The 12,309-nt window shown below is 43.4% G+C and overlaps 2 protein-coding genes across 8 annotated transcripts in view; one reads left to right on the top strand and one right to left on the bottom strand.

Annotated features, from left to right (window-relative positions):
* The window catches only part of SPMIP7 (sperm microtubule inner protein 7), a 59,880-nt gene extending 53,182 nt beyond the window's left edge, over positions 1–6,698 (bottom strand). Inside the window, exon 1 of the mRNA XM_036101812.2 lies at positions 6,140–6,698. Coding sequence (XP_035957705.2) covers positions 6,140–6,698 — 559 coding nt within the window. The remainder of the gene's footprint in view (positions 1–6,139) is intronic.
* Positions 6,699–9,605: 2,907 nt separating this feature from the next.
* Positions 9,606–12,309, top strand: part of ZPBP (zona pellucida binding protein) — a 107,179-nt gene continuing 104,475 nt past the window's right edge. For 6 of the 7 annotated variants that reach the window (XR_013443048.1, XR_013443049.1, XM_036101809.2 and 3 more), the window contains exons 1-2: positions 9,606–9,821; positions 11,968–12,048. Coding sequence is in view for 5 of the 7 variants with exons in the window: in XM_036101809.2 (XP_035957702.1) it covers positions 9,692–9,821; positions 11,968–12,048 (211 nt within the window). In the remaining 2 variants the exon portion in view is untranslated. The remainder of the gene's footprint in view (positions 9,822–11,967; positions 12,049–12,309) is intronic. The other variant, XM_036101811.2, reaches the window with a different exon arrangement.

Raw genomic sequence — 12,309 nt, 5'->3', positions numbered from 1 at the left:
CCTATGGGCCTTTCTAGAATTTTTCACAAAATAGTGACTGAGAATCCAGAGGAAGATCCCAAGAGGTCCAATCCCAATTTGCAAGTACAAAAAAAAAGTCTCCACTTGCAGCATGGTTGCTAATATAGGCGAGAGCCCAGAATCAACGTGGGCAGGAAACAGACCTCACCTCATGGTAGGAGGGTGGCAGGCACTCACAGGAAGGAGTGAGCTGCCAAGGGTCACCTTTGGGACCAGCGATTACACACCTCCTCCTCATAATGCACAATCTCACTTCACCACTTTCATGCCACCAAACAAATATCAAGTCCTTTGTAAAGGGAAGCACTGTACTATTTCTTCACTTATTAGAGATTTAACATGTTTGAAACTGTGATATTTTCATCGTGAGTTGGTTTTGTGTGTAACCCATGAAATTGAGTGAGTTTGGAGGGATCTGCCATGAACACTATTTTTCCATAGGCCCTATTATTTTTATTATAAAACATTTCTATAATGTTTTAAAGAAACAAAACTTTAACAGAAAGATTTAAGGACTATTCTATGTATATTTTCTTATTCATGTGTTTTCTCTCCTCTAATGGTTAGAAATACATTTTTCAACATCTAAAATACCATCGTTAGTGGTCTTCTCTGAGTTTTCTTTCTCAATATAGCCAAAGATAGGTCAATTTTGTTATTTTCAAAGAACCAGGTTCAGGTTTAGTTGATTTTTTCTACTTTTCTGTTCTCTACTTTATCTATATGCACCAAACATAGACCTTCAAAATATATGATGCAAATATTGACAGAATTTAAGGGAGAAGTAACTCTACACTAGTAATTGGAGACCTCAATATTTTACTTTCAGTAATGGATAGAACAACTAGACAAAGATCAATAAGGAAATAAAGAACTCAAACAAAAATCTGTCACAAAAGACATATACAGAATGCTTTATCCAACAGAATACCCAAGCAGAACACATATTTTTCTCAGGTGCACATGGAACATTCTATAGAACAAATTATATCGTAGGCCATGAAACATGTCTTTATAATTTTTAGAAGACTGAAATCATGCAAAGTATATTTCTGATCACAATGGAATCAAAGTAGAAATCAACAAAATGGAATGAAACTACAAATCAATATATGAAAATTAAACACCACACCCCTGAATAACCAAAGCAGAAATCACATGGAAAATTAGAAATTATCTCGAGAAAAATGAAAACAAAAGCACAATACAACAAAAGTTATGGGATTCAACAAAAGTAGAACTAAGAGGGAAGTTTATTGGTATAAACACTTATCTTAATGAAAAGAGATCTCAAATGAACAACCTAAATTTATAACTTAAGGAAGTACAAAAAAAAAAAAAAAAGAAAGAAACTAAACCCAAAGCTAGCAGAAAGAAGGAAATAAAGATCAGAGTAGAGATACACAAAATAGAGAAGAAAAAAACAATAGAATCAATGAAAGCAAGAGTGTTTTTTTTGAAAATATAAAAAAGAAATTGACAAACATTTAGCTAGATGGACTCAGAAAAAAAAGAGAGAAGACTCAAATAAACTAAAATCATAAATGAGAAAGGGGACAGAACAACTAATATTTGTTGGAGGAGTCATCAAGAGGATGTGACTACCTGTGAGCTGGACTCCGGCATGGGAGGCTTCTCACCCACTCCCCTGTCCTAGAAATGTACTTTCTGCCCACCGTTCCCCCAGCAGGAGCTGTTTCAAGAATGTAGCCCAGAGTAAGGTGTTGTTGAGACCATCTGGATGGTAATATGACTGAACCCTGTTAAGGTCTTTATACAGACTTTTAGGATTCCAAAGGCCAGGTGTGGAGATCTACTTGTCTTGCAGCCCCCAAGACAAGCCTTGTATGTAAGTTCTCTTTCTTATTAAACCTGCCACTTACCCATCTGGGGTGACCTGCCTCTTTCTTTGTTCTCTCTCTGCCCTCCATGTATGAGGGCCAGTTTTAGATTTCACCCAAAGAACTCCTGAGGTTGCAAACTAACAAATTTACAGAAATAAAAAGGATAAGAATGTACTATGAACAACTGTGCACCAACAAATTATATAACCTAGATGAAATAGACAAATTCCTAGAAACAGACAACCTACCAAGACTGAATCATTTAGAAACAGAAAATATGAACAGATCTGTAACTAATAGGGAGAATCAATAATCAAAAACTTCCCAACAAAGAAAAGCTCATGACCAGATGGCTTCACTGGTGAATTCTACAAAACATTTAAAGAGAAATTAATACCAATCCTTCTCAAACTCTTCCAAAAATACTGAAGAGAAGGGGATGCTCCCAAACTCATTCTATGAGGCCAACATTACCTTGATACCAAAGTCAGACAAAGACACTACAAGAAAACTACAGATCAATATTCCTGATAAATACTGATGCAAAAATCCTCAAAATACTAAAAAATAGAATTTAACAGCACATTGAAAGTATTATACACCATGACCAAGTGAGGTTTATTCCTTGAATGCAAGGAATTGTATTTGTGCATTGTTGGTGGCAATTTAAAATGGAGTAGCCACTATGGAAAATAGTATGGTGGTTTCTCAAAACATTAAACATGGAATTACCATGTAATTGAGCAATTCCACTTTTGGGTATATACCCCAAAGAACTGAAAGCAGGGTCTTGAAGAGATTTACACCCCTAAGTTCATAGCAGTATTATTCACAATAGCCAAAAGGTGAAGCAACCCAAGTGTCCACCGATGGATAAATAAACAAAATGTGGTATATACATAAAAAGGAATATTATTTAGCCTTAAAAAGAAATTCTGATACATGCTACAACGTGAACATTTTTATTCACGAGGACATTATGCTAAATGAAATAAGCCAGTCACAAAAAGACCAATACTTTATGACTTCACTTATATGAGGTTTCCAGAGTAGCCAAATTCTGAGACAGAAAGTAAAATGGTGATTGCCAGGGGCCCAGGGAGAAGGGGAGGAGATAGGAAGTTAGTATTTAATCGGTACAGTTTCTGTTTTTTAGATGAAAAGTGTTAAGGAGATGAACAAAAAATGGTTGATTGTTATGGAGTAAAAGTTTGTATACCCCACCCCCCCAATTTGTATATTGAAACTTTTACCCACAATGTGATGGTATTTGAAGGTTGGGCCTTCAGGAGGGAATTAGGTTTAGATAAGGTCTGGAGGGTGTGGCTTATATGATAGGATTACTTTCCTTATAAAAAGAGGAGGAGAGACCAGAGCGGTCTCTCTCTCTCTCTGCCTGGGGAGGGAACAGCAAGAAGCAGGCCCTCTGCAAGCTAGAAAGAGGGCTCTCACCAGGAACCAAGTTACCCTGTATCTTGATCCTGGACTTCCCAACCTAAATAAATGCCTGCTGCTTAAGCCACCCAGTCTGTGGTATTTTGTTTTAGCAGCTTGAGCTGAGACAGTAGCTAAAAAAGAAAAAAGCAGGAAGATACACAAAGAGTTATAAGTGTTGATCTTAGGAAGCTGAATACAGGAAAATCAAGGCTGTGATAATAGGCAACCTCTATTTTTCCTGTGATAAGGAAGATGTGTCATCTCCTGTAAGGAGAGGCAAAAAGACCAAAGAAAGGTTTGAATATAATTAGGATAAGTTTAGAGTACTTGATTAGTGTATGAGAAAGAAAGCCAACTAGGAACAAAAAAGTACCGAATCCAGTTGTCTAGACAAAGTTGGAATAAAGCAAGAAATTGGCAATATAATCTTTTGTGATATCGTTTTGGTATTTATGAAAGCCCACTGAAAAGCATATTCGTGTGTGATATAGTTAATTTTACAAAGACATTCTTCTCAGAATGTATTCGAAATTATGTGTATTTAGATTTGCTAAAAACCGAAAGTACTTATTATTTATAATTAATGATTATTTCCAAGATCTACAAAATCACTGAAAACCTAGGACAAATTATATTGAACCAAATCATGGACCGCCAGTATTACTCTTTGAAACTGTAATAGCTAATATTAACAGCTACTATTAATTGAATGCTTTAACCAGGTTCCAGGAATTTTGTTAAGTGCTTTACATGTCTTAATTCATTTAATCCTTACAATTTAATAAGAGAAGTACTCTTATTGCCAAGGAATTGAAAATTCTGGACTTTCTAATAGCTAACATTTATTGGTGCATTCCTCCATGCCAGATATCTGTACGTGAATTATATTAGTCTTCACTATTACCTTATGAAGTATTACTAGTACGTAAATTTACAAATATGGATACACAGGCATGAAGAGCCCTGGGTCATAGTGCAAGTAAGCCTTCTACCAGGACTCAAGCCCAGAAAGTCTACTGAATTCTGTTGTACTGATCCAGGTAGTGAGTTCTATACTTGGTTCTGAATTGTTGGTGCAGTCTGTTAACCCTATTTTCATTTTACATTAGCTTTAATAAATTATTTCTTCAGCCTCTAATTTGTTGTAATAATGTTTTGAGAGTCCAATCTTAGAAAAACTTACAAACCAAAAATATTGTTCTTAAAAATTACATAGGCTAGGGTTTACTGCTTACAAGCAAAGTGGTATACTTGTCTAAAATAGGACTACTAGAAAAAACAACTTCAATTCCTTTAAAGACATATTCCTGACAATGACTACTATTTTTTTTTTTTTTAAAGATTTTATTTGTTTATTTGAGAGAGAGAGAATGAGAGAGAGCGAGTACATGAGAGGGGGGAGGGTCAGAGGGAGAAGCAGACTCCCTGCCGAGCAGGGAGCCCGATGTGGGACTTGATCCAGGGACTCCAGGATCATGACCTGAGCCGAAGGCAGTCGCTTAACCAACTGAGCCACCCAGGCGCCCCAATGACTACTATTTTACGTTGAAACATTAGCAAAAGAGTGAGCTCAAGCTCTTTTCTTCAGAGCTGGAATCAGTAAGATGTTCTGTGTCTGCAAGACCGACCTGAACTCATCCATTGTTCAATGTGAATTACATTAGCTTTCAGTAATACTGTATTTCACTAGATGGCATTTCCAAGAGATTAGAAAATACTTATTTCTTAAAATAGGTTGTTGAACCTCATTCATATCCTTTATATGGAAATTCCAAACTGAGGGATTTCTTGAAGCCTATGTGCTAAGTCCACAGCTGAAGGGCACATTAAAAGAGTAACTCCTATCATATGCTTGTATCTCTCCAAATAGCTCTGTCTGTTCAAAAGTGGGTATCTGCAGGGTGGGGCTGGGAAGAAGCGTTCTTCATTTCTATTACCTTTTCCTTTATTCTTATCCCCTTCCAGGTCCCAAGTGACTATGGCCTCTCTCCATGGAGAAGTGGCAGGGACCATGAATCCCCACTGCTCCAACAAGTGGTGGGGTCACTGTTCCTTCACATTCTGTCCCCTTAGGCCTCTAGTCTATGGCCAGATGCACCAATGGAGGGGGTGCGGCCTCTGGCATAGACAAAGCTTAGCTCTTGCTACAGCATTTGGTCTTTTCCTTTCCACGTGCTCAGAGATGTTAGCCTCCCTGTACTTCCTCCTTGCCAGACACACCTCCATACAAAAATACACCATGCGGCTTTCCTTTGGAAGTGTTCCTCACCCTTTCTGGACCAGGCCGGTGACACTCTCTGGGAGTTCTCACAGAGAAACCGTAAGGTATAAGCTATCAGTAAGGGGTCATCAATTCTGTGTCCAGGGCTGTGGAAGGGTTGCTTCCTAACAGACGCCCAAATCTACTTTCAAGTACCTTCCCATTTCATTTCAGCTCCTGTGACCTCTTTATAACCACCAGCACATTTGGTTTTTCAAGGGAGACAGATAGATATGGAAGCATGCTACACGATTATCAAAATGAAACATATATGCCCTTCTGGAAAAATTAGGTTATCCATAGGTCTAGAATAAATTATCTGATATACACTTTGTGTTGGTCACTTATCCTAATTAACGCACTTTTTAAAAAACTTTTTTTTTTATGAATAGGTTTATAAAAGGCTAATCATTCTTACTAGTTTTTCCTTACAATCTATAATTTAAAAGTAAGAGTTCCTTATTCACTTCTTTATAATTTTATGTGAAATTTACTGCTAAATACTCAGACTTATATCCACGCTCTTCTCCCTTGTTTGAAGGTTTAAAAATTATGAAGCCCATGTCACTTTACTTACCCCCAAGTCTTGCTCTGATGGAAATGTCTGGTATTGCCCTGGAATTCCATCTCCTGTCCTGTTTTAGTTCTTCTAATAAAATGTTTTGCCTTTTCAGTGTTGTTTGAAATCCTGTGTCTGGCCTGGGAACTCGATGTTGTGGTTTCACATCACTGGAATCCACCAGGCTTGGTATGGTTCTGCCAATGCCGGGCTTTAAATCAGCATCGCCACCAGGACTCAAAAATCCGGAACAGGCATCACTCAAGGGCACATCATCCCGAAGTGGAAATAATGGATAATCTCGCCCATACGGTGGGGGATAAGGATAGTGTAAATGGTAGTCTGGCAGGACTGAAGGGGGATAAGGGTGAAATTTAAGAAAAGTAGGGTTGCATTTCTTTTCAATTCTGCCATAGTTATGTCTGTCTTCAACTCCTTTCACAAAAGGCATGTTCATTTTCCTTAAGAGATTATAGTAGTGTGGGTAATCTATATTCTCAACAGCCTTTTTTCCTGAAAGGATGGACCTTTCAGAGATACTTATCTTTCCAGGTTTGGACTGTGAATCCATATCCATGGCCTTTCTCCTTAGAATTTTGGATGACTGTAAATTAAGTGCTTCTGAAGACTCCTTTCTATTTAACTATAAAACTTATTATGTCCAATAATTGAGGATTGGTTAATCTAACATAAAGTTACTCAATTGGTTTTATAAATGTTGATAGTTTTTTTTTTTTAAGGTAAATATTTTTTCTCTACCAAAAGAAGTATAGGGCAGTAAGGGACCAGGACAGAAAAAGCAAAACAAGAATCCTCGTTGCTTGGCAACAGCTAGAACTCTAACACATTGGACCATTTACTATATACATCATAATTTAATTCTTAGGAAAAACAAAAATAGCCGTTTGTAATATTTTCATGATAGTTTCTTTCCCACTGTTCATTTGTTACTTATTTTTAAACGTTTCCCTAAGTTGAACTTTTATAAGTAAATGATATTCACTAAAGAGTATAAAGCAGTTAATCAAGTAAGAATATATTTATCTAAAATTAAGTATTTACCTTATAGATATAATAAATTACAAAACTCATTACCTAAATAAATGTAAATTTAAATGCAGTGCAAAGAATGAACAGGTATTATACCATAGTTAATTCAGTGCACCTAATTTTTAAGAAAAATAAGTAATTAATATTCAAAGTACAAGTTCATCTTTAAAATGCTCTAAATTACCTTACCTTTTGGCTACCAGTGTACAGAATAAGACCAATGGGATTTTTGAACTCATTTCAGAAAACTACAATAAGGTAGGAGCTATTAGGTCACATGTAAAAAAAAAAAAAAAAGAATACCATTACTATATTGGTCATTTAGAAGTTCATTTCAATGAGATAATTTGGACTTGCATGAAAACTGCTACCACAGGAATTCCAAATATTGGAATTTGGGCACAGGGATCACACCATCCCTTCTGGGGTAAAACAAAACCAAACCACCAAAACAAAACAAAACAAAAACAAAAAAGCCCACGCAAACATGAATGAGAACCCTACTTTCGTATCTCCAGCAACTGGCTTTCCATCTTCAGATTCACAGCATACGTGAACTACAATCTCCAATGTAACATCCTATTCTCAGGTCGAATACTAGGAATTTACACAGTAGATGAAGGTAGGAGGGACTGATGAACTGAAGCAAATTCTTTTTTTTTTTTTTAATTTTTTTTTTTAAGATTTTATTTATTTGCGAGAGAGAGAGAATGAGAGACAGAGAGCACGAGAGGGAGGAGGGTCAGAGGGAGCAGCAGACTCCCCGCCCAGCAGGGAGCCCGACGCGGGGCTCGATCCCGGGACTCCAGGATCATGAGCTGAGCCGAAGGCAGTCGCCCAACCAACTGAGCCACCCGGGCGCCCGAACTGAAGCAAATTCTTGATGGCAGAAAACAAGAGTCAATGACACTCAGAAGTCCACCTGGTTGTGCGGGTTTACCTGTTTATAAAAGTCAACAGGAGCTTTAGCAGGGCACATACCTAGACGTAGTGACTGGGCACTATCCAGTAATATGTATGTACTTATTGGATGTGCTCAAAAAACCTGCAAGGTCTCGACCAGAACGCTGGCTGGATCTAAATCCTACTAAAACATGCTCGAGCACAGTAAGTTTATTTTTTTTAAGATTTTATTTATTTATTTTAGAGACAGACAAGAGAGACAGAGGGGCAGAGGGAGAGGGAGACTCTCAAGCAGACCCCATCCATCCCCCCACCCCAGCGGGACTGATCCCAAGACTCCGAGGTCACGACCTGAGCCGAAACCAAGCGCGGGAGGCGTAACCACCCGAGCCACCCAGGCGCCCCTCCAGCACAGTGAATTTAATTCAGAACCTTCTACAGGTAAGAATCTCTCAAGATGTAAATCTACTCAGTGGAATAAACCGTACTGCGTACAGTTTACCGAACAATTAACACATGCATAAAAATAGCATCCCGATCCTGGTCCAGAACCAGCCCTATTTCTTTCTTATTCTTTCCTTTTTTAAATTTATAGCGATCTGAACGCGGACTGCGTGCAGGAACTATGTTTTGGTTGAGGTTAAAATGGTGACGAAATGGCCAAGACCCTCGCCTCCAAGGGTCAGACAGGAACTCGGGGGTGCGGCCCGCGGCCGACAGCCGGGCGGTGACGGCTGTGAACAGCCCCGCGCGAAGGCGTTCATTCCGGAGGCTGGGCTGTCGTCTGAATCCCGTCCAGCCCCCGGCCCACGGCGACCGAGCGCTCCTCTCCTAGCGAAGGCAACGACGCCCGTCATTCAGCGGCTCACACTCCCCTCCCGGGCGCCGGCTTCAGCCGCACGAGGGGCGTTCGCGCCGTAGCTCCGTCCCCGCCGAGCCCGTCCTTCCTCCGCGAGCCCGAGGCACGACCCTCTGCAGCGCGTCCCGGCCGGAAATGCAGACAGGTGTCTTCACGTACTTCACGTACAGGCCGAGCGACGCACGGAAGTCGACCCGCTCCGTCCTGCCCACTAGCCTCTCTGCCGGGCTTACGGGTCTGACTTCCGGCCGCACCGCTGCGCGTGCACCGACCCCCCACCCGGGGGCCATCCAGCCACGAAGCTCCGGCAGGTGACATCGAGGCCAGGCAACCCGCGAGGGCGGGACGCGCGCTCGCGCGCTCGGTTCCCACAGCCCCCGTGCGGAAGCTCGGTCCGCCAGCTCCGGAAACGGCCTCGGCCCACCGACGCGCACTCAAAGGGAAGGGCGCGGGCTGTGGGGTCCGCGGTTCTTCTCCAGCACCAGAACCTTCGGCAGGGCCCCTGATTGGCGCCCAGGTTCCGAAGGGCCCCTCACGGACGGCACGGACGGCGGCGCTGCGGCCCTCTAGTTGGCGTCGAAGGACACGGCCCAGGCGACAGCCCGCCGCGCCCCGCCCCCGCCCCGACGGAAGTGGCGGCCCGTCCTTCCGGCCTTCCTTCCGGCCCGCCGCCCGCCGACTTCCGGCCGGCAGGTGGGCGCGCGCCGCATAACGATCTTCTGCGCCGACGGTCGGCAGGCGGCGGCGGCGGCGAGTGGATGGAGGCCTCGGCCCCCGGCCGGCGGCGGCGGCGGGACTGGCGGCGGGTCCCGGCCGCGGGCTCCCCGCTCACCTGGGCCGCGGTCGTCCTCCTGCTCTCCGCCTTCGTGGCGCGGGCGTCCCCGTCAGGTGAGGCGTGGGCGCCGCCGCCACGGGCTCTGCGGGGCCGCCCCTCCCGCCCGGGGCTGGCCTCCCCGGGTCACGTGCGCCCGCCGAGCCGAAGAAGCGCCGGTACCGGCCGGAGGGGGTGTGTTCGCGTAAACCCTGCAGAGGACCTTGCGCTCGCGCGGGGTGCCGGTGACCGGAGACACTGTTGCCGCACGGGCAGAAGCGCTCCGGGACACCCTCCGTGCACGGTGTCCAGTTAGCCTGGCTGCGAATCGCCTCCCTGGCCCGCCCCCCCCCCCGCAGCCCCCCCCCGGGTGCCCTGCCAGCCCCCCCTCCCGGCAGCTCCCCCCCCCGGGTGCCCTGCCAGCCCCCCCTCCCGGCAGCTCCCCCCCCCGGGTGCCCTGCCAGCCCCCCCTCCCGGCAGCCCCCCCCCCCCCGGCTGGCCCGCCTCCCCTCTGTGCGGCACGCACGGCCTGCACCGCCCCGCACGTCCCTGTCCTGGGTCCCGCAGCTCCCCCTGTCGGTGGTAGTTACAAAATGCAGGGAACACTGGGATGGCCCAGTGGGGACGTTTTTCTGCCGCCGTGTTTCCTCCTTTGTGTCCCAAAGAGTTCCATAGTGTTTTCACACGTGTTTCGGATACGCGCGAGCACACGGAAGGGAGGGCTTCAGCCGCCGTCGGGCAACCGAGAAGGTTTTGGCTGCAGTATTTTGTGCTCAAATGTTAGACTGTAAAAATAAAGTATTGGATTAAAAAAAAACTCGAAAGAGATTTGGTCAAAATGCTAAAAACTGTACAAAGGAGGAGAAATGAGAGCGCTTCTCCAAGAAAGTAAATGTAGAAGGATTGTGGAGGAAGGCATGGGATAAGGAGGAGAAAGGAAAGAGGTGGGAGTGAATGCGTAGTCGTTCTAAGTAGGCGAGAGCTGATAACCTCTAATTGGCCCGCAGGAGAGGATGCTTCTTGGCCTTGGCCATGGTATTACACTAGATGGGGGGGGGGGGGGGGGCTGTGCTAGCTTTAGATCCAATCTCAAGATCAGACCTGAGGATAGAAGACCTAAACAGGCAATGCCTTAATTGTTAAGCGCTGAGTGGTAAAGATATTCACATGGCATTTGTACCACCTTCCATTCAGCCCCTACAATAACGCTGTGAATCCGAAATGGCAGTCTCATTTTGCAGATGAGAAAAGCGGAGATGCTAGAGTTTAAGGTGACTTTCTAAGGCCAGTAAGTGGTCTTCTGACTTTGAATATACCCTCCTCCCACTCTGTTAAATGTTCTTTGGGTGGATGCTGTATTCCGTTTTTTTAATACTGCTCCTACCACTTGGTCTGTGTACACTCTTAGGTCCATTTGCTCATTCAACAATGACTGAAGAATCTCAGAATATATCGTATTTAACTATTATTTAGTTTGTCTTATGTGCAGGATGCTTGGTACTGATTCTTTTTTTTTTTTTTTTTTTTTTAAAGATTTCATTTATTTATTTGAGACAGAGAGAATGAGAGAGAGAGCACATGAGAGGGGAGAGGGTCAGAGGGAGAAGCAGGCTCCCCGCCGAGCAGGGAGCCCGATGTGGGACTCGATCCAGGGACTCCAGGATCATGACCTGAGCCGAAGGCAGTCGCTTAACCAACTGAGCCACCCAGGCGCCCCCGCTTGGTACTGATTCTTGATAAGTTGACATAAACACTGATCCTACTATCAATGGATCCTGCTATCAATAGAGCTTATAATCTAACGAAAAATTATATACGTGCATAAAGAGCTATAATATAATACAATGTAGACTGCCAGGAAAGAGGTGCTGATGATGGAGGTAAGGGAATATGAGAAGTGATAAGGACAAACAAGGTTTGCAGGAAGAGGGACTTGTGATTTGGGTCTTGAAGCGTGGGGGATTTGGATTTTGAAAAAGAGTGTTCTAAGTGGTTGTAGAAAAAATCCTGAGATGAGGTGCAGTAGGGGAAGCAGTGAGTAGGTTAATTTCACTGGCGTGTAAGGGGGAGAGAGGAGTCAGAGGGGAGATGCCAGATGTTGGAAGAGATTGACTACCGTTCCTCCTTCAACCGAGATCAAATATACTGTGATACTCTGCTATTTGAATATCTTGGAATTTCTAATGAGGCAGATTGCTCATCATTTCTTTTTGTTTTTGATAGTTGGATCTTTGATTCGATTACCAAGAGGTTTTCGCTTGACCCAAGATAAGGTGAAAATAGTGGGATCATCAAATTTTCCAGGTATTAATAAATAGATGTTCAGTACTTTTAAGAAAGTATTTAGCATTTGTTTAAATTTTATGAATCTTGTCCAAAAGGCTAATGTTCCCCAGACATCCTAGTCTCCTAAGGCCCTTTTCCTTCTGTGGAAATGGATTAGAGTTATTTCCATATGGTTCGATTCATCCAGCTCTGATTCTGTTTGCTATAACTGCCTAAGTGTGTGAAAATAATTATTTCTAGAAGCTATCTAATTAAAGTTGTCTATAGTGTTTCTGCTTG

The sequence above is a fragment of the Halichoerus grypus genome, chromosome 12 (assembly GCF_964656455.1).
Source record: "Halichoerus grypus chromosome 12, mHalGry1.hap1.1, whole genome shotgun sequence".
Lineage (NCBI taxonomy): Eukaryota > Metazoa > Chordata > Mammalia > Carnivora > Phocidae > Halichoerus > Halichoerus grypus.
The sequence above is the reverse complement of the archived record's forward strand: the minus strand, read 5'-3'. Positions and strand labels throughout refer to the sequence as shown.